At 38.6% G+C, this 27,510-nt stretch overlaps 3 protein-coding genes across 3 annotated transcripts in view; 2 read left to right on the top strand and 1 right to left on the bottom strand.

Moving 5' to 3' along the window:
* The window catches only part of si:ch211-157b11.8 (fibroleukin), a 28,626-nt gene extending 13,899 nt beyond the window's left edge, over positions 1–14,727 (bottom strand). Inside the window, exons 1-2 of the mRNA XM_058778482.1 lie at positions 14,615–14,727; positions 13,918–14,048 (exon numbers count right to left, since the gene is read on the bottom strand). Coding sequence (XP_058634465.1) covers positions 13,918–14,034 — 117 coding nt within the window. The 5' untranslated portion in view covers positions 14,035–14,048; positions 14,615–14,727. The remainder of the gene's footprint in view (positions 1–13,917; positions 14,049–14,614) is intronic.
* Positions 959–13,391, top strand: LOC131542103 (myosin heavy chain, fast skeletal muscle-like). The gene is made up of 41 exons (XM_058778431.1): positions 959–977; positions 1,114–1,174; positions 1,296–1,511; positions 1,676–1,819; positions 1,898–2,054; positions 2,162–2,189; positions 2,301–2,412; positions 2,596–2,688; positions 2,785–2,848; positions 2,933–3,031; positions 3,184–3,287; positions 4,428–4,566; positions 4,660–4,778; positions 4,889–5,038; positions 5,120–5,290; positions 5,394–5,700; positions 5,831–5,898; positions 6,020–6,107; positions 6,248–6,365; positions 7,410–7,533; positions 7,620–7,756; positions 7,846–8,101; positions 8,212–8,454; positions 8,545–8,721; positions 8,824–8,969; positions 9,059–9,149; positions 9,240–9,629; positions 9,988–10,114; positions 10,200–10,318; positions 10,403–10,599; positions 10,682–10,865; positions 10,948–11,113; positions 11,199–11,323; positions 11,418–11,726; positions 11,835–12,038; positions 12,126–12,251; positions 12,382–12,552; positions 12,641–12,745; positions 12,828–12,923; positions 13,028–13,159; positions 13,278–13,391. The coding sequence occupies exons 4-41, from the start codon at positions 1,709–1,711 to the stop codon at positions 13,296–13,298; spliced, it is 5,574 nt and encodes a 1,857-aa protein (XP_058634414.1). The 5' UTR covers positions 959–977; positions 1,114–1,174; positions 1,296–1,511; positions 1,676–1,708; the 3' UTR covers positions 13,299–13,391.
* Positions 14,728–17,102: 2,375 nt separating the features above from the next.
* On the top strand, positions 17,103–27,431 carry myhb (myosin, heavy chain b). The gene is made up of 39 exons (XM_058778430.1): positions 17,103–17,306; positions 17,402–17,545; positions 17,654–17,810; positions 17,930–17,957; positions 18,058–18,169; positions 18,309–18,401; positions 18,498–18,561; positions 18,646–18,744; positions 18,897–19,000; positions 19,132–19,270; positions 19,387–19,505; positions 19,617–19,766; positions 19,848–20,018; positions 20,122–20,428; positions 20,546–20,616; positions 20,713–20,800; positions 20,920–21,037; positions 21,407–21,530; positions 21,612–21,748; positions 21,845–22,100; positions 22,211–22,453; positions 22,531–22,707; positions 22,838–22,983; positions 23,086–23,176; positions 23,254–23,643; positions 23,726–23,852; positions 23,945–24,063; positions 24,146–24,342; positions 24,425–24,608; positions 24,702–24,867; positions 24,979–25,103; positions 25,185–25,493; positions 25,578–25,781; positions 25,867–25,992; positions 26,072–26,242; positions 26,628–26,732; positions 26,808–26,903; positions 26,989–27,120; positions 27,306–27,431. Exons 1-39 carry the CDS (start codon positions 17,103–17,105, stop codon positions 27,324–27,326), a joined length of 5,814 nt encoding a protein of 1,937 aa, XP_058634413.1. The 3' UTR covers positions 27,327–27,431.
* The last annotated feature ends 79 nt before the right edge of the window (positions 27,432–27,510 follow it).

Here is a 27,510-nt window from a genome sequence, read left to right as displayed (position 1 = left end):
CGTTGTGGGTAACCTCTTGAGAATTTTTACAGCACTTTCCCCTTTTACAGAACCCCTATCTTGTTTCCCATCCCAAGAAAACTCTTGAGTGTAATTGGTATAAATCATTCAATCTCACGTTGAATGGCATGCAGTTCTTTGACAACCACAAGAGATGGGTTGAGAAAGAAAGCTGGCAGTGATGGAAGTTGCCCTTGTTTCACCATATAAATACAGACCTTTAAAAAAAAACAGGTCAAATTATTCTATTCAGATCACAAAAGTGTAACAACTATTGTGTTGAAACACTAGATGGAAAAATGCAAATGCTCATTTGCCTCAAATCTCATACCTCAAAGCCATATCTGAGATGAAGATGAAGAAATTAAATCAATACATTAGCAGCTTAAGGTCACTTTCATCCTGTCTCTGTGCTCATGCAGCTCATTTCAAAATTGGAATTTCTTGTCTTTTATCAAATGTATGTTTGGATTTGCAACAGTATACATGTGACATTTGCAGGCTCCCCCTCAGCTAAAGAGAGATGTCCCACGGCGCCAAGGAACGTTGTTAAGATCGAATTGACACAATTGACTCCACTGCAATGCTATATATTTTAATAGAGTGCATACATTTTATTACAGAGCATCGAGGTTCTCACATGATTCTAATATTATTGTTGCATGAGTTTTCTGTAATTTTCATCAAAAAAAGTTTATATATGAATGTATGCTATGTTTAAAGCTTCAGTACATGTCTTTGATATGCAAAACTCTGGACTGTTTCGAAAACGTGGAAATATTGGAACCGAACTGCAATACTCTATCCAAAATCACTTTAGATTTATTATCAGATAAAAATAATATTCCAGAGAGAGATGCGGAGTTGAGGGCAGTCCAAGCACCAAATAGAGAGAGCGTTTTGCTGACTGAACACGTTGTGCTCTATAAAACAAGAAGTCGAGTGCGAAGCCATTGACTGGGGCTGACTTCAAGTAGGTGAGTCAAACTGAAAAATTAAAATTAAGTTAGTCTGCATGCAAAAAGATTTATCAAGTTTATTAAATGTGTACATAAATCAAATTAATCATAAATGTGCTTAATGAATGAATGTCTTTTTTATTTTTTTTTATAGATTTCTCTCATCATTTGTCCAACTTCTACTGACTGGAGGCAAAAGGGGGTAAAAATCTACTGTATGACCTCATTAAACAATATTCATCATTTATATTATAGTGCAGTAATGTTTTGTATCACCTCTTACTATTTAAATGATCGATATCCTTAATGTTATTGATGTTTGGTCTATTTGTCCAGTAAAGCGGCACCATGAGTGGGGATGCAGAAATGGAGTGTTTTGGCCCGGCGGCCATTTACCTCCGGAAGCCAGAGAGGGAGAGAATTGAGGCTCAGAACACACCATTTGATGCCAAGACAGCATACTTTGTGACAGACCAACAGGAGATGTACCTCAAAGGGGTGCTAGTCAGCAGAGAGGGTGGCAAAGCCACTGTCAAAACGCTGTGCGGCAAAGTAAGTTGAGAAGTTTACATCTAACAACCAAGTAACAATAGAAATAAATAAGGTACTGCAAGTTCAAAACCAGACATAAAACAATATAGTTATCGGAGTCTAGTATTTTTAGTTTTCATAAACACTCTGTGATCTATCATTTGCTTTGTTTTTTCCCCAAAAAGACTGTCACAGTGAAGGAAGATTAAGTTTTTGCAATGAATCCCCCTAAGTTCGATAAGATAGAGGACATGGCCATGATGACCCACCTCAGTGAGCCCACTGTGCTGTACAACCTCAAAGAGCGTTATGCAGCATGGATGATCTATGTATGTAATGAAATGAACAGTACTTCATCCTTCATATGCAATATGCTGTTTTATTTAAGCTAAAATCCTCATTTGCAGACCTATTCCGGGTTGTTCTGTGTCACTGTGAACCCCTATAAGTGGCTCCCAGTGTACGATGCTGTAGTTGTGGGAGCCTACAGGGGCAAAAAAAGAGTTGAAGCCCCACCTCACATCTTCTCCATCTCTGACAATGCCTATCAGTTCATGCTCACTGGTATGAGCTTGTGGAAGAAAATAGTTTAAGATTTCTTTCTTTAATCTTCGTTGGGTAACATTTTAGACTTTGTTGGGTAAAATCAAATGTCTCTCTGCTCTCCGTAGATCGTGAGAATCAGTCGATCTTGATTACGTGAGTATCTTTAGGATTTTTCAGAGTTTGGAGTACTTTATCTTTTAATTAAAATAAGAAATCAAATGACAGAAATTGGGTCAATTATGTGTTGCATTATTGTAATTTCAGTGGAGAATCTGGTGCAGGAAAGACTGTGAACACCAAACGTGTCATCCAGTACTTTGCGACAATCGCTGTATCTGGACCGAAGAAGACAGAGGCCGTCCCTGGAAAAATGCAGGTATTTGCAATATTTATTTTGATAATATCTGATATTTACATCCTTTTGATTAATGATATGGTCAGGGAATGAATCAAATAGATGTTCTTTAAGGCATATGCATGCATATACTAATCCTTCATTTCAAGAGGACAGCAGAGTACTTGCTTGACAGCATCATTAAAGATATTCTGTACACATCAGGGGTCGCTGGAGGATCAAATCATTGCAGCCAACCCCTTGCTGGAAGCCTATGGAAATGCCAAGACTGTGAGGAATGACAACTCTTCCCGCTTTGTGAGTACTGAGCCAACTGCCATGCTCTACTAAGTGTTTTGATTCTGTAATGGAAAACTGTTTTCTAATCAATCTTGCATCTGGTAAAATCTACAGGGTAAATTTATTCGAATTCATTTTGGCACCACTGGAAAACTGGCGTCAGCTGATATTGAAACTTGTGAGTCCTATATTCTTTCACAGATCAACTGATTAATATTGACATTAATTTTATCCCTCTGACAATCATGGTATTGATCCATAGATCTGCTGGAAAAGTCCAGAGTAACTTTCCAGTTGTCTGCTGAGAGGAGCTACCACATCTTCTACCAGCTCTGCACTGGCCATAAGCCAGAACTGCTGGGTAAGAAACTGTATATTATTGCATTAGGATCATATTTTGCAATATATCATTTGAATTGAATAAAGATTGCAAGAACAGATCATGTGAGCATTAAATTATTATATTTGTGCAACAGTATTAAGTCTTTCTTTCTTGTCATATTCCTCTTGTAGAGGCTCTCCTGATCACCACAAACCCATACGACTATCCCATGGTCAGTCATGGTGAGATCACAGTCAAGAGCATCGATGATGTGGAAGAGTTCATTGCAACTGATGTAAGTTGAAGTCAAATGTCTGAGCACTTAACATTTGATGCATACTCTTGCATCTTTTTGCATATCTCTGATACACTATGTCAAATATGGGTAACACTTTAGAATACTGTTCCATCGTTAATGATTAACTACACAAGAACACATGAGTAATGCAATATTAGCACTCTAGTAACTACTAGTATCTAACAAGCAACTCTGATTAATGAATTAGTAATTAATAGTGCTTAGTCGAATGTGGTAGTTCACTATTAGCTAATCAGTAACTATTATTTTTTTCATACCTCCCCAAGAACTACTAAGAACTACTGTATACAGGTTGATAATTAATATGAATAATACATAATGTATAATTCATTCTAAAGTAAAGGTCATGGTAACCCACTAGTAATGACTCAAGTATTACCAAATTCTTCAGAAGGAATTACTAATTTTTTGGATCAGTATTCTAAAGTGAAGATCGTGATAACTCCCTAGTAATGACTGAAATCATTGTAAATTTTTGAGATTTTTGTAAGGTCCTGGTTAGTAATTCATTTTGCTAGATTTGGTAACACTTAAATCGTTACTAGTGGGTTACCATGATCTTCACTTTAGAATACTGACCCAAATAATTAGTAGTTTCTTCAGAAGAATGTAGTAACACTTGAGTCATTACTATCCAAAACCTTACATATATCTCAAAAGCTCACAATGACATCAGTCAATATTAGGAAGTTATGATGATTTTCACTTTAGAATACTGATCCAAGTAATTAGTAGTTCATTTAGAAGGATTTGGTAATACTTGAGTCATTACTAGTGGGTTAGCATGATCTTCATTTTAGAATTAATTATTCATTATGCATAATTCACATTAATTATCAACCTGTATAAAGTAGTTCTTAGGAGTTCTCAGGATATATGAAAAAAATAGTAGTTATTGGTTAGCTAATAGTGAACTACCAGTTTCAACTTAGCGCTATTACTTAATAAATCGTTAATCAGAGTTTCTTGTTAGTTAATAGTAGTTACTACAATGTTAATAGTGCATTAGCCATTTGTTCCTGTGTAGTTATTCATTAACGACGGAACAGTATTCTAAAGTGTTACCCAAATATGTTATATTAAAGGTACATACATTTGACTGTTTCTGACTTGTAGACAGCCATTGATATCCTGGGCTTTACTGCTGAGGAGAAAATGGGCATCTACAAGCTGACAGGAGCTTGCATGCATCATGGGAACATGAAGTTCAAGCAGAAGCAGAGGGAGGAGCAGGCCGAGCCTGATGGAACTGAGGGTGTGACTTCAAATTTAGCTAGAAAAACATGCATATATGGTTACAATATGGATACATATAAATTATTTACTTAAAATATTTGATTTTTTCCAGTGGCTGATAAAATTGCTTACCTCGTGGGACTGAACTCTGCTGACATGCTGAAAGCTTTGTGTTATCCCAGAGTGAAGGTTGGCAATGAATTTGTGACCAAAGGTCAAACTGTTTCTCAGGTGTGTGCATTTAAAAATGTATAATTAATGATTGCATCACTTAATATTTATGAATATACTGTTTGTTTTAATGAAATGGAATAAAATGGCATCATTATTTTCTAAATTAGGTGAATAATTCAACCATGGCTCTGTGCAAGTCAATCTATGAGAAAATGTTCTTGTGGATGGTTGTCCGAATCAATGAGATGCTGGACACCAAACAGCCAAGACAGTTCTTCATCGGAGTGCTTGACATTGCTGGGTTTGAAATCTTTGATGTAAGTTTACAAGATAAAAAATTTGAATCTGTCGCTTTAGCTTCTTGGTTCCGATACTGAATTATTTTATGTTCACTACAGTTCAACAGCCTGGAGCAGCTATGCATTAATTTCACAAATGAGAAACTACAACAGTTTTTCAACCACCACATGTTTGTGCTGGAACAAGAGGAATACAAGAAAGAAGGTATAGAGTGGGAGTTCATTGACTTCGGTATGGACTTGGCTGCTTGTATTGAGCTTATTGAAAAGGTAACAAATTTCAGCTTTAAGACATAGTGTTTTTCTTTTTTTAGCATAAGTGCTTTGCTTTGATTCATTTTCCTAACTCAAGGAACTGTGCTCTTTCTTGCAGCCAATGGGTATTTTCTCCATCCTTGAGGAGGAGTGTATGTTCCCTAAGGCAACAGACACAACCTTCAAGAACAAGCTGCATGACCAGCATCTTGGTAAAACTGCATGCTTCCAGAAGCCCAAACCTGCCAAAGGCAAGGCCGAGGCCCACTTCTCCTTGGTGCACTATGCTGGAACTGTGGATTACAACATCACAGGCTGGCTCGATAAGAACAAGGACCCTCTGAACGACTCAGTGGTTCAGCTGTACCAGAAGTCTTCAGTGAAACTGTTGGCTCACCTGTATGCCGCTCATGCTTCTGCTGAAGGTCTGCAAAACATCCCTACATATATCTGAGAGTATTAATATAGTATTGGTATTAAATGCAGGGTTTATTTTTTAATAAATGTATTGTATTATTTACATATTATATTTGTATTATTTATTATACTGTACAGAGGCAGGAGGCAAAAAGGGAGGCAAGAAAAAGGGTGGCTCTTTCCAGACAGTGTCAGCACTGTTTAGGGTGAGTTTACCATGTTAAATATGTGTTCATGATAAATGTGTTCGAAAAATGCTAATATTATTAATATATGTACTTGTACACTGGTCAAGCATTTCAACATATTTTGGACAAAATTCTACAGGAGAACTTGGGTAAGCTGATGACCAACTTGAGGAGCACACATCCCCATTTTGTGCGCTGTCTGATTCCAAATGAATCAAAAACCCCTGGTTGGTATTGTTATTTTTTCCAATAATAAATATTGCTTTGCTTAGTATAACAATATCACCTTTGTTTAGCTATAATAAAAAGACTCAGAATCCTATTTAAGAATGTTTTAAGATTAAGATCCCTCTGCCTATTTTTCCAGGTCTTATGGAAAACTTTCTGGTCATCCACCAACTGCGCTGTAATGGTGTACTGGAGGGAATCAGAATTTGCAGAAAGGGTTTCCCAAGCAGAATCCTCTATGGTGACTTTAAGCAGAGGTATCTCCCATATATACCATATGTGAATATCATGCACATTTTATTTTTTACCATGTCACTTCTATTTGTGGTGTAAGCAGGGTTCCTACGGGGTTTGGAAAAGTATGGAAAAATATGGAAAAAAGAAAGCAGAGTATGGAAAAATATTTGTGTTTCCAGACTTTGCCTCCATTTATTTATTTATTTATTTTTTTAATAATAGAAAATTAAGAATTTAATGAAAATAAATTTATTGTACAAGAAGTGAGGTTTCATGGCAGCTGTTTAGTGATTCTTTTGTGATCACCAAATATGACTGAATGAATGCACATTTTCATTATGCAAAATGCAGGTTACAGTCATGGCCAAAAATATCAGCACCCTTGGTAAATATGATCGAAGGCAGCTGTGCAAATTAATCTGCATTGTTAATCCTTTTGATCTTTTATTAAAAAAATTCACAAAAATCTAACCTTTCATTAGATAATAAGAATTTATGATGATATTTCCCCCCATTTTAAATTCTTATTATGCAATGAAAGGTTAGATTTTTGTGAATTTTTTAAATAAAAGATCAAAAGGATTAACAATGCAGATTAATTTTCACAGCTGCCTTTGATCATATTTATCAAGGGTGCCGATATTTTTGGCCATGACTGTATAAGCATTCTGGGTTTCTTCACACTATATTCTTAGCACCGTATAACATAACCTCAAGGACCTTTGCAAAAATAAAAAATATACAGACTTTTATGTGCACACAGGAAACCATTACATTTAGCATATAGAACAATGCATACTGAGCCACCTGTTGTGCCATCAGCCCATTTCGCGGTGTGGTTTCTTGGCCGCCACTGACTATGCATAAGGCCTTGAAATATGGCATAATGCCCCAATGAAAGCCAAATCTTAAACACTTTTTTTATAGTACCAGTCTTTTTATAGACCCTTGAACTTGGCAAATTTTATGCCATCAGCCCATTTCATGTCATGGTTTCTTGATATTAGAGGTACTACCGTAAGAAAAAATTGAACTGAAATGTAATGAAATCACTTCTGTTTCAGGTACAAAGTATTGAATGCTAGTGTCATTCCTGAGGGTCATTTCATTGACAATAAGAAGGCTTCAGAGAAGCTTCTTGGCTCCATTGATGTGGATCATACCCAGTACAAGTTTGGACACACCAAAGTACACACTATCAAACCATATTTCGTACCTTATTTTGCAGATATTAGATAATAGTGCATAATTGCTTTATCGCTTATTTGTGATAGGTGTTCTTCAAAGCTGGTCTGCTGGGTACCCTTGAGGAGATGCGAGATGAAAAACTAGCTGAGCTGGTTACCATGACTCAGGCTCTTTGTCGTGGATACGTTATGAGGAGAGAATTTGTCAAAATGATGGAGAGGAGGTATGGTTTTTCACAATATAGTATATGGTATGGGGTAACTTCATGCTTACACACAGGATCTGGCCATTTCTTCTGATTCTATGATCCAGAGAGTCCATCTTCTCCATCCAGTACAACATCCGCTCATTCATGAATGTGAAACACTGGCCATGGATGAAGCTGTATTTTAAGATCAAGCCTCTGCTGAAGAGTGCAGAGACTGAGAAGGAAATGGCAGCCATGAAAGAGAACTTTGAAAAAATGAAGGAGGATCTAGCAAAGGCACTTGCCAAGAAGAAGGAGCTGGAGGAGAAGATGGTTTCCCTGTTACAGGAGAAAAATGACCTGCAGTTACAAGTGGCATCTGTACGTTTTTCAGCGGCATCCTGCTGAAAAGATCACAAATAATCAATTTGTCTTAATAACATAACAAATGCACAGCTAAAATTAAAATCAAATGATGCTCTAATCAACAGGAAACAGAAAACCTTTGTGATGCTGAAGAAAGATGCGAAGGACTAATCAAAAGCAAGATCCAGCTGGAGGCGAAACTTAAAGAGTCAAATGAAAGATTAGAGGATGAGGAAGAAATCAATGCGGAACTGACAGCCAAAAAGAGAAAACTAGAGGATGAGTGCTCTGAGCTGAAGAAAGACATTGATGATTTGGAGCTTACCTTAGCCAAAGTGGAGAAGGAGAAACATGCCACTGAGAACAAGGTTAATATCTTGAGAAACTCTCTTAATTCATATTACCCATCAAATATCTGACCTGATGTGACTAACAATTTCACTAAATTTCTTCATTAGGTGAAAAATCTTACAGAGGAGATGGCCTCACTGGATGAAAGCATTGCAAAGTTAACCAAAGAGAAGAAATCCCTCCAAGAGGCACATCAGCAAACTTTGGATGATCTGCAGGCAGAGGAGGACAAAGTCAATACTCTGACGAAAGCCAAAACCAAACTTGAACAACAAGTGGATGATGTAAGTTACATTAGTTGCTGCAATATATTGGTTGAATTGTTTAATTTTAGATGTACTGTAGATGCCTTTCAGACCAACCAATATTGTATTCTTGCTTGATAGCTGGAAGGTTCTCTGGAGCAAGAAAGGAAACTCCGTATGGACCTTGAGAGAGCCAAGAGAAAGCTTGAGGGTGACCTGAAACTAGCACAAGAATCCATAATGGACCTGGAGAATGACAAGCAACAATCAGATGAGAAGATAAAGAAGTAAGATTTTAACTTTTATGTTAAAATGTTTTGAAGAGAATAATTTTTTTGATGGTATGTAAATCATCTGTTACAACTATTTCCCACAGGAAGGACTTTGAGATAAGCCAACTTCTAAGTAAGATTGAGGATGAACAGTCTATTAGTACCCAACATCAAAAGAAGATCAAGGAACTCCAGGTCATCTCTCAATGAATAACACTAGGATCACTGATCATGTAATCTGGTTCAAATAAGTCTGATCATCATCATAAATACTGTTTATTTCAGGCCCGTATTGAGGAGCTGGAGGAAGAAATTGAGGCAGAACGTGCTGCTCGTGCTAAGGTCGAGAAGCAGAGGTCTGATCTCTCCAGGGAACTTGAGGAGATCAGCGAGAGGCTTGAAGAAGCAGGTGGTGCCACTTCTGCCCAGATTGAGATGAACAAAAAACGTGAGGCTGAGTTCCAGAAACTACGCCGTGATCTGGAGGAGTCCACCTTGCAGCATGAAGCGACGGCTGCAGCACTCCGCAAGAAGCAGGCAGACACTGTGGCAGAGCTGGGAGAACAGATAGACAACCTCCAGCGTGTGAAACAGAAGCTGGAAAAAGAAAAGAGCGAATACAAAATGGAGATTGATGACCTGTCAAGCAATATGGAGGCTGTCGCCAAATCAAAGGCATGAGAATTGCTTTTTCTGAATATTGCGTTTTTAATATATCAGTCATATGTAATGATGTTTTATTAACAAAGTTCAGGAGGAGCGCGTCAGATACTTAGCCTAATTAACACAAGAGGAACACACTCAAGTTAATCAACACCATAGGTATAAATACAGCTGACATACCTCCATCCTTTGACGGTTAATCAGCATCCCTCCACCACCCCTTCTCCACACTGGGGGGGAGCTGGGGGTGTACTCTGGGTTCGGGCCATTCCCGAGCGCGGAGCCCTTCCCCGGATAGCACGCCAAATACGCATTACTCCAGCTAATTTTATGTAAGTGTGAACTCATGGATAGCAGTTTTTCCTTTCAGGGTAACTTGGAGAAGATGTGCCGTACTCTTGAAGATCAACTGAGTGAAACTAAAACCAAAAACGATGAAACGATCCGTCAACTAAATGAGATAAGTGCACAAAAAGCAAGACTGGCTACTGAGAATGGTACGTTTGAGTACAAAGCCACACTTCAAACTCCAAATTTAAGGTTTTGCCTACATTTTCAATGAATTGTTCTTTCTTTTAAAAGGTGAATTCAGTCGCCTGCTTGAGGAAAAAGAAGCTCTTGTTTCTCAGTTGACTCGAAGCAAGCAAGCTTTCACTCAGCAGATTGAGGAGCTTAAGAGACACATTGAGGAAGAAACCAAGGTAATTGTTTACTATTTTGGTAAACGTGTCTCGTAGCGGGTATTAGCAACATTAGCAAATAATGCTTTGTTTGTTGCTTTTCAGGCCAAAAATGCTCTGGCTCATGCTGTCCAGTCAGCACGACATGACTGTGATCTGCTCAGAGAGCAGTATGAGGAGGAACAGGAGGCCAAATCTGAGCTCCAGCGTGGCATGTCAAAGGCCAACAGTGAAGTAGCTCAGTGGAGATCCAAATATGAGACTGATGCCATTCAGCGCACTGAAGAGCTTGAGGAAGCAAAGTAAGTGAAATCACCTGCTTAAATGTCCACTCAACAGGAAATAAAGTAGAAGCAATGACTAACATTTCATTGTTGCTCTTAGGAAAAAGCTTGCTCAGCGTTTGCAGGATGCTGAAGAGTCCGTAGAGGCTGTGAACTCAAAGTGTGCCTCTCTGGAAAAAACCAAGCAGCGACTGCAGGGTGAAGTTGAGGATCTCATGATTGATGTGGAGAGAGCTAATGCTCTTGCCGCCAATCTTGACAAGAAGCAGCGAAACTTTGACAAGGTACAGGGTGTATTAATTGTTGCTGATTGTTTGTACAACAACATTAGGTCTTTGCTCACAAATTCAATTTACTTATTCCAAGGTTCTGGCAGAGTGGAAGCAAAAGTATGAGGAAAGCCAAGCAGAACTGGAAGGAGCTCAAAAAGAAGCCCGTTCTCTTAGTACAGAGCTTTTTAAGATGAAGAACTCCTATGAAGAAGCACTGGACCATCTGGAGACCCTCAAGAGGGAGAACAAAAACCTTCAGCGTAAGATTTTTTCACAAATACAAAGTGCAGATGATAGACCGTTTCCATGCTTGCATGTGAATACTCTGGTTTTTATATTATTCAGAGGAAATCTCTGACTTGACTGAACAAATTGGAGAGACTGGGAAAACCATTCATGAGCTGGATAAAGCCAAGAAGACTGTCGAAACAGAGAAAATAGAAATCCAGGCCGCTCTTGAGGAAGCTGAGGTAAGCTGAAGTGTTTCTGAATGACTACTATAATACTTAACAAGACTGCTTTTTTGTAATGTTAAATGATTCTTACTCTTCTACTGGTCAACAGGGAACCCTGGAACATGAGGAATCTAAGATTCTTCGTATCCAGCTTGAGCTAACCCAAGTGAAAGGGGAGATTGATCGTAAATTGGCTGAGAAAGATGAGGAAATGGAACAGATCAAAAGGAATAGCCAAAGAGTGATTGATTCCATGCAGAACACTCTAGACTCTGAGATCAGGAGCAGAAATGAAGCCCTAAGAGTCAAGAAGAAGATGGAAGGAGACCTCAATGAGATGGAGATTCAACTGAACCATGCAAATCGCCAGGCTGCCGAAGCTCAGAAACAGCTCAGGAACGTCCAAGGACAGCTCAAGGTAAAACCGAGGAGCTCTTGTAAGAGTTCCAGTTGTCCTCAGCTGGAAGCTGAACCTCATACTCTTCGATACTTATTCCATTGAAATAAGTTATTCATCTTTTAATAGGATGCCCAACTGCACCTTGATGATGCTCTGAGGGGTCAAGAGGACATGAAAGAGCAGGTTGCTATGGTTGAACGCAGGAACAACCTGATGCAGGCTGAGATTGAGGAGCTGAGATCTGCTCTAGAGCAGACCGAGAGAGGCCGCAAAGTGGCTGAGCAGGAACTGGTGGATGCCAGCGAGCGTGTAGGACTTCTACACTCCCAGGTTTGTTTTCAAGTGTTTCCAATTTAATTCAGCTGGACACATAGACAGAATCATCAATGGCAAACCATGTTACCCTCCAATATACAGAACACCAGTCTCATCAACACCAAAAAGAAGCTTGAGGCCGATTTAGTTCAAATCCAAGGTGAAGTGGATGATGCTGTTCAGGAGTCACGAAATGCAGAGGAGAAGGCTAAGAAAGCTATTACTGATGTAAGTGCTTATTTATATGAAAATACACAATGATATGTTCTATATGACCACATTTGTTCCAGTCAAATCCAATTATATACATCTAGTGAACACTGAAAAATAGCTGTAGTCATGTCACGCGTGATTGCAGGCTGCCATGATGGCAGAGGAGCTGAAGAAAGAGCAGGATACAAGTGCTCATCTTGAGAGGATGAAGAAGAACCTGGAAGTTACAGTCAAAGACCTGCAGCACCGTCTGGATGAGGCTGAGAGTCTGGCCATGAAGGGAGGAAAGAAGCAGCTCCAGAAACTGGAAGCTAGGGTACTTTTAGTGCAATTTGTAAGAAGGTTATGAAATCCAAAGTGTACACTAGAATTTATGTAATCTATTTTTTCTATCTATTTCCCAGGTTCGTGAACTGGAGAATGAGGTTGAGGCTGAGCAAAGAAAAAGTGCCGAAGCAGTTAAAGGAGTTCGGAAGTATGAGAGAAGAGTGAAGGAACTCACTTACCAGGTAGGTGATTTTACTTAACTTCTGAGAAGGAATGGTTCCTCAACAGAGCAGCATTAGTTACAATGCACAGTCTTTTTAATAGACTGAAGAGGATAAGAAGAATGTAACCAGACTGCAAGATCTGGTGGACAAACTGCAGTTGAAAGTGAAGTCCTATAAGAGACAAGCTGAGGAAGCTGTAAGTAGAGTATTATATGGTCATATTTCATCATAATTAAGACATAATTAAGATTTTGTTTGACAATTTAATAAACTATTGATTCCTGGGTAATCTCATCACAGGAGGAACAGGCCAGCACTCACCTGGCAAGGTACAGGAAGGTGCAGCATGAGATGGAGGAAGCTCAGGAGAGAGCTGACATTGCCGAGTCCCAGGTCAACAAGCTCAGGGCAAAGAGCCGTGACATCGGAAAGGTATTTTTAAAAAGTTATTTATTCAAAACTTCTGAATATACACAAACTAAACTCAAAAGTCCAGAATATTTGACTCTTATTAATTTAATTAATTAATTTATTAATTTTTCTTCCGCAGGGAAAAGAGGTTGCAGAGTAAATACCACCTTTCAAGAAGGGTCAGCTATAAACAATCATTTAATATGAATTTGTGCTAAGACGTGTGGTCAATAAAGTTGCCCACCAACCAACAATGGCTGCAGTGTTTTCTTTTATTTAAAATTTTGACTTGCTCTCTTCATTTTACTGATGACACAAAAATCTTTAATAAAAATTAAAGCTTCTTACAAGGTTTAAAGTATCCATATTAATAAGAAACTATGGTTACTTGGTAAATTGTGTAAAAATGATGTTGCCTTTGCTTACACGGATCTGTAGTCCACGAGATCATAGTAGGGGTGTCCTATTTGTTTTTTCACAAGTACTTCTTTGGGGATATGATTCAACCTCAATGCATTTTGCAGAGCCTGAACTGGTGCACATTGGATTACAACCAAATAAATGACTATTAATCAGCCTACATGGTGCTCTGTCACTCAAAAGAGTTTACACTTTTGTGAAGTAATGCCACATTTGATAGCAGTCCCGTGTAAAATCCAAAGGGTGTCCAAGTTGTATCAGTTAACTAACCTCTTGTCATTTTAAGACTGGACCACTGCAATTCGCTGTGGGCCAATCTTCTAGATAGAAGATGATTCACAATATAATGGCGCACCTACTTCTTCCAATCCATGTGACACTGTCAGGCTCCGATGCCAGGACTGCCACTGGAATAACATTCTCTGCTTCTCTGTGGTGAAACCTCCTCCTGAAGACTGGTTGAAGACACACTTCATCTATGTGCACTTATCTAAACCATAACCAAAAACATAGACACTTATGTACTATATATCTGTGCCACTCCAGATTACTCTTTTATTGTTTGCTCCTGATAAATTGTTTCTGATGTAAATTGCTTTGGATTAAAGTCTTGGCTAAATTATTAATTATAAATAGAAATATATATTAGCCCACATACCACCTTATTGCTTACTGGTTACCTTTGAACCTTTAGATTCATACATTTAAAATCAGCTGTAGACTCTTCAGCCACACATTCCTTGTCACATTTGTTAAAATGAGAACCTTTACAATCTCCTCATCTTGTTATAATAGTATGCAAATTGGAATGCAGCTTGTCATGTTTTGTGCTGGTGGTGCGTGGCTCAGAACTTATGCACCATTTCATGAAATATATGTTTATATATACACCTTCCTTCACCAATCTACAGAAGGTTAATTCCATATTTAAGATATTTTATGTTTGGGAAGCTCAGGGCTTACTCTCTAGAGAAGTTTGTTTACTTACAATTATGTTTATTCAGCTCACTAAATATGACTTGCAGGTTCGCTACATTGCTGCTTTCTTAACCTTACATTCAAGAATGATCCCTTAGGATGAAAACAGCACCAGGATCTTATCTTTTTATCCCTCAGGTACTCATTCTGCCATGGTTTGAAACCAATATTTTAGAGAACCGCACCCTGTGAGTTAACACAAATGTTAAAAGCACCCCAAACCAAGTCTTTGCAATATCATGCAACTGCATCAAAAATATCATATAAATGAAAATATAATGAAAATGTATACTTATCTGTAGTGGTACGCAAAGGAACCCAACTGCATCCACCAAGAGATAGAGAGAGACTTCGTAAGCAGCAGATCTTTGCACGGTTAATAGTGTAAATGCGGCATCATACTCACACATTGAACAATAAAGCAATGCCAGTACAAACTCATTTGTCTTTTACCATGAGAAGCAAAGACGCTGTATTATATTTCAAAGTGCTAAAATAAGAAGCCACAACGACTTGAAACTATGATACGACTGTCTCATCCAAGAACCGTTGTGCCAACCCACAATCTTTAACGATGCACACTTGCAGGCTCTTGACAGACATAAAACACTTGGATTTTGTTTTGTAATTTAATGCAGGAAGTTCAAGACACAATGAATCCCCTGAGCCTGCTGCCATTTGGTGGGTCAAGACTGCACTGGTGGCTATATTTGTATTTTGTCCAAATAAGAATGTAGTGTTATGGGTGGGTGATCAAATTTCACATTTTTATTCAATGGAGCCCATTATATCTCAGCAGTAACTCACCCACAATTTTTAAAGCTTTCTGCTCTTTGCCAGTATGGGATCACCTTTCCAGTGGAAAGACTGACCTTTAGGCTCACAAAGCCTACATTAAATCTAATGTTACACCTAACCAAACAGAGGAGGACTATCAGACTAAAGAGGTCCACAGGTCTGGAAGCATCTTGATAAAGTGGCATTCTGTTTGATGTTTTCATTATAAAATGTTACCCGTTTGAATTCAGATATACATAAATGTACATTGATTTATGCATAATGCATGTCTATTTCAAACCTTAAAAGTGTACAAAAGGCCATGCACACATTCTTCCAGCACTCTCAGTGTGGAAAGGGACAGCTATTAGCACACAATGACTCAAGTTGGCCTGTTGACATCAAGGATTTTGTCACCACCTTGGACTTTGTTTCATCCCCAAGAGAGGCCTGGAGAGTCTCAGCTGTTCTTAGCAAGGAAAGGCATGATCTTTTGGCATCCCTGGTTGTTTCTTGAAGGGACAGAAATATACCAATTTGATTTCTTTGTAACATGTCAAATTTGTAAGGCTCCTGCAACTTTACACCAGTGACATTTGAGGTCTTTTCCACAACGAGGTGGATGACGTATTATTGCCAGATATTCTTAATAAGGATTTACAACTGAGGGTTAGATGTACTGACTTGTTTTGCTCTCCTTATTTGTCTCTACTGAATAATTTAAGTTAAAAAGAAGTAATTACTTATCCTTGTAGGGTCATGATTGAGGATGCTTTGAATATAGTTTTGTCGTTTTGTTACTTGATCCATTTTTGTGAATACAGTAATGATGCGGATTCTGACCAATAGTGACAAGTAATTCATAACAGTTCAGAATTACATTTAAACACTTAAAACGGGCAAAAAAAACTCTCCACTTTTCTGTACTAGACAGTAACAATTTGAAGAGATAAAACCATCTTGGAACTCCTTCTCAATTCAAGAGATAAAAATAATACAGTGATGCTGCTGAAGGGGACAAATGGAAGTGGGCAAACAGGACTCATGACCAAAAATGAGATGCTGAAATGTGCTGACAGGACACTTACACTGCAGTATAAAAGAGGGCTTTTCCGACTCCTCCCAGGGCTCACAACTACACAGCAAAGGTAAGTGTTTGAACGCTAAGCCACAAAAGCAGATGCTTTCTCTACACACAATTCCGCTTTTTCTTTTTGTTACTTTTAACAAAAAGGGATATTTTAGGCCTTTTATTCCAAATTACAACATTGCGCTTCTCAATGAAAACTATGCTATCCTGTGCTAATTTTAAGAAATTATTTTTGCCTTGATTACTTATTTTATAATTTGGGCAAATTTCAACTGACAACAAATGCCTTGTTTTAGTTTACAGTACACAGGTGGTGAATTACAACAACAAGGTCAAGTCCTAAGAGTTGGTGCAATACAAAGGTAAACATGGTGCATCTTTTTAATGAACTCTAAATGCTACATAATGTGACAAATTCATGCATAACTTCTTTTTTCTTTTCTTTTTTTTTAAACAAGGTTTTGACATTATCAACCACCATCCCCCAAATATGAATTATATTATTAGTTATATTAATATATATGATTGAAAACTGTAGGGTTTTTGGCTTTGGGTGACAAGTTAATCAACCAAGTACTGGATTATTTGACACTTTAGTCTAATGTTAAAGGGTAATATCACACATGCATAAATGTAAATGTTCCGTTGAATAACTTGCATTACAAACAGTATTGATTGTTGTTCTGTCAGAGTTCCACCATGAGTACGGATGCGGAAATGGAGTGTTTTGGCCCTGCGGCCATCTACCTCCGCAAGCCAGAGAAAGAACGACTGGAGGCTCAAAATACGCCATTTGATGCCAAAACTGCCTATTTTGTGACTGAACCCAAGGAGATGTACCTCAAAGGGGTCCTCAAGAGTCGGGAAGGTGGCAAAGCTACAGTGCAAACTCTGTGTGGCAAAGTGGGTATAAGAGATACTTAGATAAAATTTGACAAATACATTTTATAGCCATCTGCATTGCGTTTTTAATAAGTGTAAAACGACACTCCTTCCAGACCATCACAGTGAAGGAGGATGACATTTTTCCAATGAATCCCCCCAAGTTCGATAAGATAGAGGACATGGCCATGATGACCCACCTCAATGAACCCACTGTGCTGTACAACCTCAAAGAGCGTTATGCAGCATGGATGATCTATGTACGTAACCAAAAATGCTTAGTGTTAATCTGTTTCAAAATTGTCCTGTTTTACTTATAAATCAATGTATATATATTTAGCATGTGAAATAACATTACTCTCTTGCAGACTTATTCCGGATTGTTTTGTGTCACTGTGAACCCCTATAAGTGGCTCCCAGTGTACGATGCTGTAGTTGTGGGAGCCTACAGGGGCAAAAAAAGAGTTGAAGCCCCACCTCACATCTTCTCCATCTCTGACAATGCCTATCAGTTCATGCTCACTGGTATGAACAAAATAATGTTTATGGCTAAGTTCAATGGCTAAGATTGTTAAAAGATCCCGTTAAAAAAAATATATATATATTATTTTGAATGTAATAAATGACTTTCTACTCTTTTGTAGATCGTGAGAATCAGTCTATCCTGATTACGTACGTATTACGTATAAAGTATTTTCACCACAAATGCAATGTGATAGGCAGAAACTGTGCAGTCTGATGCATATTCTAATATATTGTACCATATTTTCAGTGGAGAATCTGGTGCAGGAAAGACTGTGAACACCAAACGTGTCATCCAGTACTTTGCGACAATCGCTGTATCTGGACCGAAGAAGACAGAACCCGTCCCAGGAAAAATGCAGGTATATATGCTTTTTGTTTGCCAATATGATAATGAGGATGGATTTATTAAATTGTATATTCATCAATCAAAATCATCAATGCAAAAAAAAGTCTTGTTAAAATTTGACTGGCATATCTAACACATTATGTGCCCATCAGGGGTCGCTGGAGGATCAAATCATTGCAGCCAACCCCTTGCTGGAAGCCTATGGAAATGCCAAGACTGTGAGGAATGACAACTCTTCCCGCTTTGTGAGTACTAAGCCAACTGCCATGCTCTACTAAGTGTTTTGATTCTGTAATGCAAAACTGTTTTCTAATCAATCTTGCATCTGGTAAAATCTACAGGGTAAATTTATCAGAATTCATTTTGGCACCACTGGAAAACTGGCGTCAGCTGATATTGAAACTTGTGAGTCCTATATTCTTTCACAGATCAACTGATTAATATTGACATTAATTTTATCCCTCTGACAATCATGGTATTGATCCATAGATCTGCTGGAAAAGTCCAGAGTAACTTTCCAGTTGTCTGCTGAGAGGAGCTACCACATCTTCTACCAGCTCTGCACTGGCCATAAGCCAGAACTGCTGGGTAAGAAACTGTATATTATTGCATTAGGATCATATTTTGCAATATATCATTTGAATTGAATAAAGATTGCAAAAATAGATCATGTGAGCATTAAATTATTATATTTGTGCAACAGTATTAAGTCTTTCTTTCTTGTCATATTCCTCTTGTAGAGGCTCTCCTGATCACCACAAACCCATACGACTATCCCATGGTCAGTCATGGTGAGATCACGGTCAAGAGCATCAATGATGTGGAAGAGTTCATTGCAACTGATGTAAGTTGAAGTCAAATACCTGAGCACTTAACATTCGATGCATACTCTTGCATCTTTTTGCATATCTCTGATACACTATGTCAAATATGTTATATTAAAGGTACATACATTTGACTGTTTCTGACTTGTAGACAGCCATTGATATCCTGGGCTTTACTGCTGAGGAGAAAATGGGCATCTACAAGCTGACAGGAGCTTGCATGCATCATGGGAACATGAAGTTCAAGCAGAAGCAGAGGGAGGAGCAGGCCGAGCCTGATGGAAATGAGGGTGTGACTTCAATCTAAATTCAGCTGTAGAAATATTCATATATGGTAAAAATATGGAAGGAAACATATTATTTTAATAATCTATTAATAATTTACTTGAAATATTTTTTTTTCCAGTGGCTGATAAAATTGCTTACCTCATGGGACTGAACTCTGCTGACATGCTGAAAGCTTTGTGTTATCCCAGAGTGAAGGTTGGCAATGAATTTGTGACCAAAGGTCAAACTGTTCCTCAGGTGTGTGCATTTAAAAATATATAATTAATGATTGCATAACTGAATTTTTAAGAATATACTGTTTTTTTCAAATGAAATGGAATAAAATGGCATCATTTTTTTCTAAATTAGGTGAATAATTCAACCATGGCTCTGTGCAAGTCAGTCTATGAAAAAATGTTCTTGTGGATGGTTGTCCGAATCAATGAGATGCTGGACACCAAACAGCCAAGACAGTTCTTCATCGGAGTGCTTGACATTGCTGGGTTTGAAATCTTTGATGTAAGTTTACAAGATAAAAAATTTGAATCTGTCGCTTTAGCTTCTTGGTTCCGATACTGAATTATTTTATGTTCACTACAGTTCAACAGCCTGGAACAGCTGTGCATTAATTTCACAAATGAGAAACTGCAACAGTTTTTCAACCACCACATGTTTGTGCTGGAACAAGAGGAATACAAGAAAGAAGGTATCGAGTGGGAGTTCATTGACTTCGGTATGGACTTGGCTGCTTGTATTGAGCTTATTGAAAAGGTAACAAATTTCAGCTTTAAGACATAGTGTTTTTCTTTTTTTAGCGTAAGTGCTTTGCTTTGATTCATTTTCCTAACTCAATGAAATGTGCTCTTTCTTGCAGCCAATGGGTATTTTCTCCATCCTTGAGGAGGAGTGTATGTTCCCTAAGGCAACAGACACAACCTTCAAGAACAAGCTGCATGACCAGCATCTTGGTAAAACTGCATGCTTTCAGAAGCCCAAACCTGCCAAAGGCAAGGCCGAGGCCCACTTCTCCTTGGTGCACTATGCTGGAACTGTGGATTACAACATCACAGGCTGGCTCGATAAGAACAAGGACCCTCTGAACGACTCAGTGGTTCAGCTGTACCAGAAGTCTTCAATGAAACTGCTGGGCCACCTGTATGCTGCTCATGCTTCTGCTGAAGGTCTGCAAAACAAATTCACACATTAATGACTGAAACATTAGGATACAAATATAAAAACTTATTAAACTTTGTTAACAAAATAAACGAGAGTTCTTTACTATACTGCTTCATCAACAGCTGAATCTGGTGGCAAAAAGGCTGGGAAAAAGAAGGGTGGCTCCTTTCAGACTGTGTCTGCTCTGTTCCGGGTAATGATGTGGTTTCATTTTACTCCTTAATATTTTATAATATTTTTATTAAGGTGTACTGGGTGATTGCTTATTAGTTTATTCTTCAAACAACAGGAGAACTTGGGCAAACTGATGACCAACCTGAGAAGCACTCATCCTCATTTTGTGCGTTGCTTGATTCCAAATGAGTCAAAGACTCCAGGTCAGTATTTTTTGTTTTCATGTTAGAATACAGAAAAGCATACAGTATATTTAAAAGAGTGACTCTGAGTGACTTTTATCAAAACAATAATAAAGATTATTGAACTCTTTTTATTTTAGGTCTTATGGAAAACTTTCTGGTCATCCACCAGTTGCGCTGTAACGGTGTACTGGAAGGAATTAGAATTTGCAGAAAAGGTTTCCCAAGCAGAATCCTCTATGGTGACTTTAAGCAGAGGTAATCAACGTACATTATGTATTTTTTTCTCAGCCTTTTTGTAATGTTGATGAGTCTGTATTTTTCTAAATGAAGGGCATGTACCCACAGCTAGTAATTTGCATTAAGAAAAGTGTGCTTTCTCTAACACACATATCTCTTGCATGGGCAACAAGATCTTATAAATTCGGAATAAATGGAAATTCACATATACAGATTTTACACACAAAAGAATGTGTACACAAGATTAGTGGGCGAGACTGGTGTCCTTTCTCAGTACTTCATGTATGTACCATCCAGGTGCAAATTTCAACTTGGTATGATTCCAAAACCACATTGTTGAATTAATTCAAGGTAAATGTTGTCATATTTTGTATGTCTTTTCTTTAGATACAAAGTATTGAATGCTAGTGTCATCCCTGAGGGTCAGTTCATTGACAATAAGAAGGCTTCAGAGAAGCTTCTTGGCTCTATTGATGTGGATCATACCCAGTACAAGTTTGGACACACCAAGGTTAGGATGTTTACAAGACTCTCCAATCACTGTTGATTATGCAGTTGTCACTAACAATGTGAAAACCAAACCAAATTTCAGGTGTTCTTCAAAGCTGGGCTTCTGGGTCTTCTTGAGGAGATGCGAGATGAAAAACTCGTTATCCTTGTGACCATGACTCAAGCACTTTGCAGAGGCTATGTTATGAGGAAAGAGTTTGTCAAAATGATGGAGAGAAGGTAGTTTTTCTTGAAAAGAAAGAAAAAAAACTTTAGGGGATTACACTTCATATTCACACACAGGATCTGACCATTTCTTCTGATTCTATGATCCAGAGAGTCCATCTTCTCCATCCAGTACAACATCCGCTCATTCATGAATGTGAAACACTGGCCATGGATGAAGCTGTATTTTAAGATCAAGCCTCTGCTGAAGAGTGCAGAGACTGAGAAGGAAATGGCAGCCATGAAAGAGAACTTTGAAAAAATGAAGGAGGATCTAGCAAAGGCACTTGCCAAGAAGAAGGAGCTGGAGGAGAAGATGGTTTCCCTGTTACAGGAGAAAAATGACCTGCAGTTACAAGTGGCATCTGTAAGTTTTTCAGCGGCATCCTGCTGAAAAGATCACAAATAATCAATTTGTCTTAATAACATAACAAATGCACAGCTAAAATTAAAATCAAATGATGCTCTAATCAACAGGAAACAGAAAACCTTTGTGATGCTGAAGAGAGATGCGAAGGACTAATCAAAAGCAAGATCCAGCTGGAGGCGAAACTTAAAGAGTCAAATGAAAGATTAGAGGATGAGGAAGAAATCAATGCGGAACTGACAGCCAAAAAGAGAAAACTAGAGGATGAGTGCTCTGAGCTGAAGAAAGACATTGATGATTTGGAGCTTACCTTAGCAAAAGTGGAGAAGGAGAAACATGCCACTGAGAACAAGGTTAATATCTTGAGAAACAGGGTTTGGTAAACTTGATCTTTCATTCAGAGTCACTGAAATTATCCACTGTCTCTTAGGTTAAAAACCTTACTGAAGAATTGACATCTCAAGATGAGATTATTGCTAAGCTGACTAAGGAGAAGAAAGCCCTCCAAGAGGCACATCAGCAGACTCTTGATGATCTCCAGGCAGAGGAGGACAAAGTCAATACTCTGACGAAAGCCAAAGCTAAGCTTGAGCAGCAAGTCGATGACGTGAGTTTGAAATGTAACAAATTAGTACTCACCTGTCTGGTTGTTGTTACAACAAGCAGCAGAAATCAAGCATGAAAATAATATTTTGGAGGAAAATTATGCTTACTAATCTTTCACATTTGTGAAACAGCTGGAAGGCTCTCTGGAGCAGGAGAAGAAACTCCGTATGGACCTTGAGAGAGCCAAGAGAAAGCTTGAGGGTGATTTGAAACTTACCCAGGAATCCATAATGGACCTGGAGAATGACAGGCAGCAACTAGATGAAAGGCTGAAAAAGTGAGGAACTAATAAAATATTGTTATCCTATCCTATCCTACATAACATTGTAATTCAGACCCCTTGTTAACTTTCAGAATAATTATAACATTTTTTTAACAGGAAGGACTTTGAATCAAGTCAACTTCTGAGCAGGATTGAAGACGAGCAGTCTCTTGGTATTCAGCTCCAGAAGAAGATTAAAGAACTTCAGGTCACTCAAAGTGCTACTGTGATTTTATGTTTATTCCTTGTAATTAACTGTAACTCATCAAAGTTATGCTACCACAGGCTCGTATTGAGGAGCTGGAGGAAGAAATTGAGGCAGAACGTGCTGCTCGTGCTAAGGTCGAGAAGCAGAGGTCTGATCTCTCCAGGGAACTTGAGGAGATCAGCGAGAGGCTTGAAGAAGCAGGTGGTGCCACTTCTGCCCAGATTGAGATGAACAAAAAACGTGAGGCTGAGTTCCAGAAACTACGCCGTGATCTGGAGGAGTCCACCTTGCAGCACGAAGCGACGGCTGCAGCACTCCGCAAGAAGCAGGCCGACACTGTGGCAGAGCTGGGAGAACAGATAGACAACCTCCAGCGTGTGAAACAGAAGCTGGAAAAAGAGAAAAGTGAGCTTAAAATGGAGACTGATGACTTGTCGAGCAGTATGGAGGCTGTTGCCAAGTCAAAGGCAAGTATTAATATGAAATACTGGACAAGAAACAGCACTGTATTGTGTAAAAATATCCATAAAAAAAAATTGTGTTTTGCAGACAAATCTTGAAAAGATGTGCCGTACACTGGAAGATCAGTTGAGTGAGTTTAAGACAAAGAATGACGAACATGTACGCCAACTCAATGATCTAGGTGTTCAAAAGGCAAGACTTCAGACTGAAAATGGTAAGTAGTATTTTTTACAGAAGGGATAATAAAATTCTATACACACACCTATACAACACTGCAGTTATTGACCATCATTAAATCCATGCAAGGTGAAATGGGACGTCAACTTGAAGAAAAAGAGTCTTTAGTTTCTCAGCTGACTCGAAGCAAACAGGCTTTCACTCAGCAGATTGAAGAGCTGAAGAGGCAAATTGAGGAAGAAGTCAAGGTGAGGAATTAGCATTTTCCTAATGAATGACCTTATGATCTGACCTCACTGAATAACTGTTACATATTTTATTGTTTTAAAGGCCAAAAATGCCCTGGCTCATTCTGTCCAGTCAGCACGACATGACTGTGATCTGCTCAGAGAGCAGTACGAGGAAGAACAGGAGGCCAAATCTGAGCTCCAGCGTGGCATGTCAAAGGCCAACAGTGAAGTAGCTCAGTGGAGATCCAAATATGAGACTGATGCCATTCAGCGCACTGAAGAGCTTGAGGAAGCAAAGTAAATTAAATCACCTGCTTAAATGTCCACTCAACAGGAAATAAAGTAGAAGCAATGTCTAACATTTCATTGTTGCTCTTAGGAAAAAGCTTGCTCAGCGTTTGCAGGATGCTGAAGAGTCCATTGAGGCTGTGAATGCCAAATGTGCCTCCTTGGAAAAGACCAAGCAACGACTGCAAAATGAAGTTGAGGATCTCATGATTGATGTGGAGAGAGCTAATGCTTTGGCTGCCAACCTTGACAAGAAACAAAGGAACTTTGATAAGGTAAAGAAACCACGTCTTTTGCACATTATTTCAGTTACATTTAATATTGTTGTGATGCACCTCACCATATATATAATGTTCAATGTCATAAAGGTCTTGGCAGAATGGAAGCAGAAGTATGAGGAGAGCCAGGCAGAGCTGGAAGGAGCCCTGAAGGAGGCTCGTTCTCTTAGCACAGAACTTTTTAAAATGAAAAATTCTTATGAGGAGGCTTTGGACCAGCTGGAGACTCTGAAGAGGGAAAACAAGAACCTTCAACGTATGTACAATCATTTACTGCAGAATTTACCTTTTCTTTTGGTTTTTAAGATCTTCTACAGAATAGTTTGTTTCAACCCACTGTTAATCATGTGCCCTTTCACGTAAACAGAGGAGATCTCAGATTTGACTGAGCAGCTTGGTGAAACTGGAAAGACTATTCATGAGCTGGAAAAAGGAAAGAAAACTGCTGAAATGGAAAAATCTGAAATCCAAGCTGCACTTGAAGAAGCTGAGGTAACATGGTGCTTTTAAAAAAAAATCGATTATTTCCACTGTTCTAGCAAACAATTCCCTACAAACTACTCTAATTTTCAGGCGACCCTAGAGCATGAAGAATCTAAGATTCTTCGTATTCAGCTTGAGCTGAACCAAGTGAAAGGGGAGATTGATCGGAAATTGGCTGAGAAGGATGAGGAGATCGAACAGATCAAGCGAAACAGCCAGAGAATCATTGATTCCATGCAGACCACCCTGGATGCCGAAGTCAGAAGCAGAAATGATGCTCTGAGAATTAAGAAGAAGATGGAAGGAGACCTCAATGAGATGGAGATTCAGTTGAGCCATGCAAATCGCCAGGCTGCTGAAGCTCAGAAACAGCTCAGGAATGTCCAGGGACAACTCAAGGTTTGTTCTGTTACAGCAGTGTAGCTCTATGACTTGATCTGACTAATGAGATCAGAAGACCTAACTATCTCTTGATTGCTTCAGGATGCTCAACTCCATCTTGATGAGGCTTTACGAGCACAAGAGGACATGAAAGAGCAGGTTGCTATGGTTGAACGCAGGAACAACCTGATGCAGGCCGAGATTGAAGAGCTGAGATCTGCTCTGGAGCAGACGGACAGAGCTCGCAAAGTGGCTGAGCAGGAACTGGTGGATGCCAGCGAGCGAGTGACTCTCTTACACTCCCAAGTAAGAAGAATAATTTGCATTAAGAAATTTTTTAAGGAATAACCCATAATCAACATTATTTTTAACAATCTCTCGTTTTCTTCAGAATACCAGTCTTATTAACACCAAGAAGAAATTGGAAGCAGATCTTATTCAGATTCAAGGTGAGATGGAAGATGTAGTCCAGGAAGCACGCAATGCTGAAGAGAAGGCAAAGAAAGCAATCACTGATGTGAGTAAAAACTGTCAGCTACTGATTTACATATTTTTATTAACCAAGGAACTGAATTCTGAGTAAAACATTTTTGCAGGCCGCCATGATGGCAGAGGAGCTGAAGAAAGAGCAGGATACAAGTTCTCATCTTGAGAGGATGAAGAAGAACCTGGAAGTTACAGTCAAAGACTTGCAGCACCGTCTGGATGAGGCTGAGAGTCTGGCCTTGAAGGGAGGAAAGAAGCAGCTCCAGAAACTGGAAGCTAGGGTATGTGGCTATACACATAGTACATTACATTTTTAGAGACTTAACATTGGCCAATTTTGCAGATCAATGATGACATCAGTATAATTAATGTTTTAAAAACTGGGTGGAGGGACTGAATTATTCAATGCACTGAAGAAGGCCTTGAGCTGAAACATTTGTGTTTTGTCCTGCTGGTGATACATGTAAAATAAAAGGATAAAAGAAGACTATTTTTGTGAATGCGAATCATGGTTTTATATACAAAGTAATTAAATAGATTATTGCATCAAAATAAAGTATTAAGTGACGAAACAGCGCGGTGCAAATGGCTTTGTGGAATATACATTCACATATTTTATCACGAGCATAAAGACAGGAATAACATCAATTATAATCTGTGTTTCAGGTTCGTGAGCTGGAGGGCGAAGTTGAAGCGGAACAGAGACGCAGTGCTGAAGCGGTGAAAGGTGTCCGCAAATATGAAAGAAGAGTGAAGGAACTGACTTATCAGGTACTCCATCAAACAAAAATATGTATGTAGGCATGATAAATGGTCTGATTAAGGCATTAAGTTTTTCTGATGCAGACTGAAGAAGATAAGAAGAATATTATCAGACTGCAAGACCTTGTGGACAAACTTCAACTGAAAGTCAAGGCCTACAAGAGACAGAGTGAAGATGCTGTAAGTAATTTTAAAGTTTGATGAGTGGTGTGCAACAAAATATTCTGTATATGATGACCCTAAACAAGTGTTATTTCATTGACAGGAGGAACAGGCCAACAGTCACCTGACCAGGTTCAGAAAGGTGCAGCATGAGCTGGAGGAAGCCCAGGAGCGAGCTGACATTGCTGAGTCCCAGGTCAACAAGCTGAGAGTCAAAAGCCGTGAATTGGGGAGGGTAAATATCACACTTTTATTTAGTTCATTATTGTGCTCAAGCATTTGTTATTCATACAAAAATTGTGCATAGGCCTAAACCTTGTAAACAAAATCTACAATGTTAGACATTATTAAAAAGTACTGTATTGTGCTCATTTCGATAATGCTTCACTTTATTATTTGATTATTTTCATTTGTTTACAGGGTAAAGAGGCTGAGGAATGAACCTTTTGAAAAAGAGAGTGGGCAGAGAAACAAGAATTAATATAATATGAAATCCTTGTAACATGTCCACAAAAACCAGTAACTAATAAAAAGCTGTTCATCTGAGGTGTTTTGTTTTTGTTGGTTATATTTGTATAGCCTATTGGTTACATCCATATCTGTGTGCATTCATCTGATTTAAAAA

The sequence above is a fragment of the Onychostoma macrolepis genome, chromosome 06 (genome assembly GCF_012432095.1).
Source record: "Onychostoma macrolepis isolate SWU-2019 chromosome 06, ASM1243209v1, whole genome shotgun sequence".
Classification (NCBI taxonomy): domain Eukaryota; kingdom Metazoa; phylum Chordata; class Actinopteri; order Cypriniformes; family Cyprinidae; genus Onychostoma; species Onychostoma macrolepis.
Note: the sequence above shows the minus strand (reverse complement) of the source record. Positions and strands in the feature narration are given on the sequence as shown.

Bases quoted from the DNA above. Each gene is read 5' to 3' on its own strand.
- LOC131542103 (XM_058778431.1), top strand. From the start codon at position 1,709: ATGAATCCCCCTAAGTTCGATAAGATAGAGGACATGGCCATGATGACC. The intron at 2,190-2,300 runs GTGAGTATCTTT...TTGTAATTTCAG, and splicing joins AATCAGTCGATCTTGATTAC to TGGAGAATCTGGTGCAGGAA. The intron at 11,324-11,417 runs GTAAGCTGAAGT...ACTGGTCAACAG, and splicing joins CCGCTCTTGAGGAAGCTGAG to GGAACCCTGGAACATGAGGA.
- myhb (XM_058778430.1), top strand. From the start codon at position 17,103: ATGAGTACGGATGCGGAAATGGAGTGTTTTGGCCCTGCGGCCATCTAC. The intron at 19,767-19,847 runs GTAAGTTTACAA...TGTTCACTACAG, and splicing joins CTGGGTTTGAAATCTTTGAT to TTCAACAGCCTGGAACAGCT. The intron at 23,644-23,725 runs GCAAGTATTAAT...TGTGTTTTGCAG, and splicing joins AGGCTGTTGCCAAGTCAAAG to ACAAATCTTGAAAAGATGTG.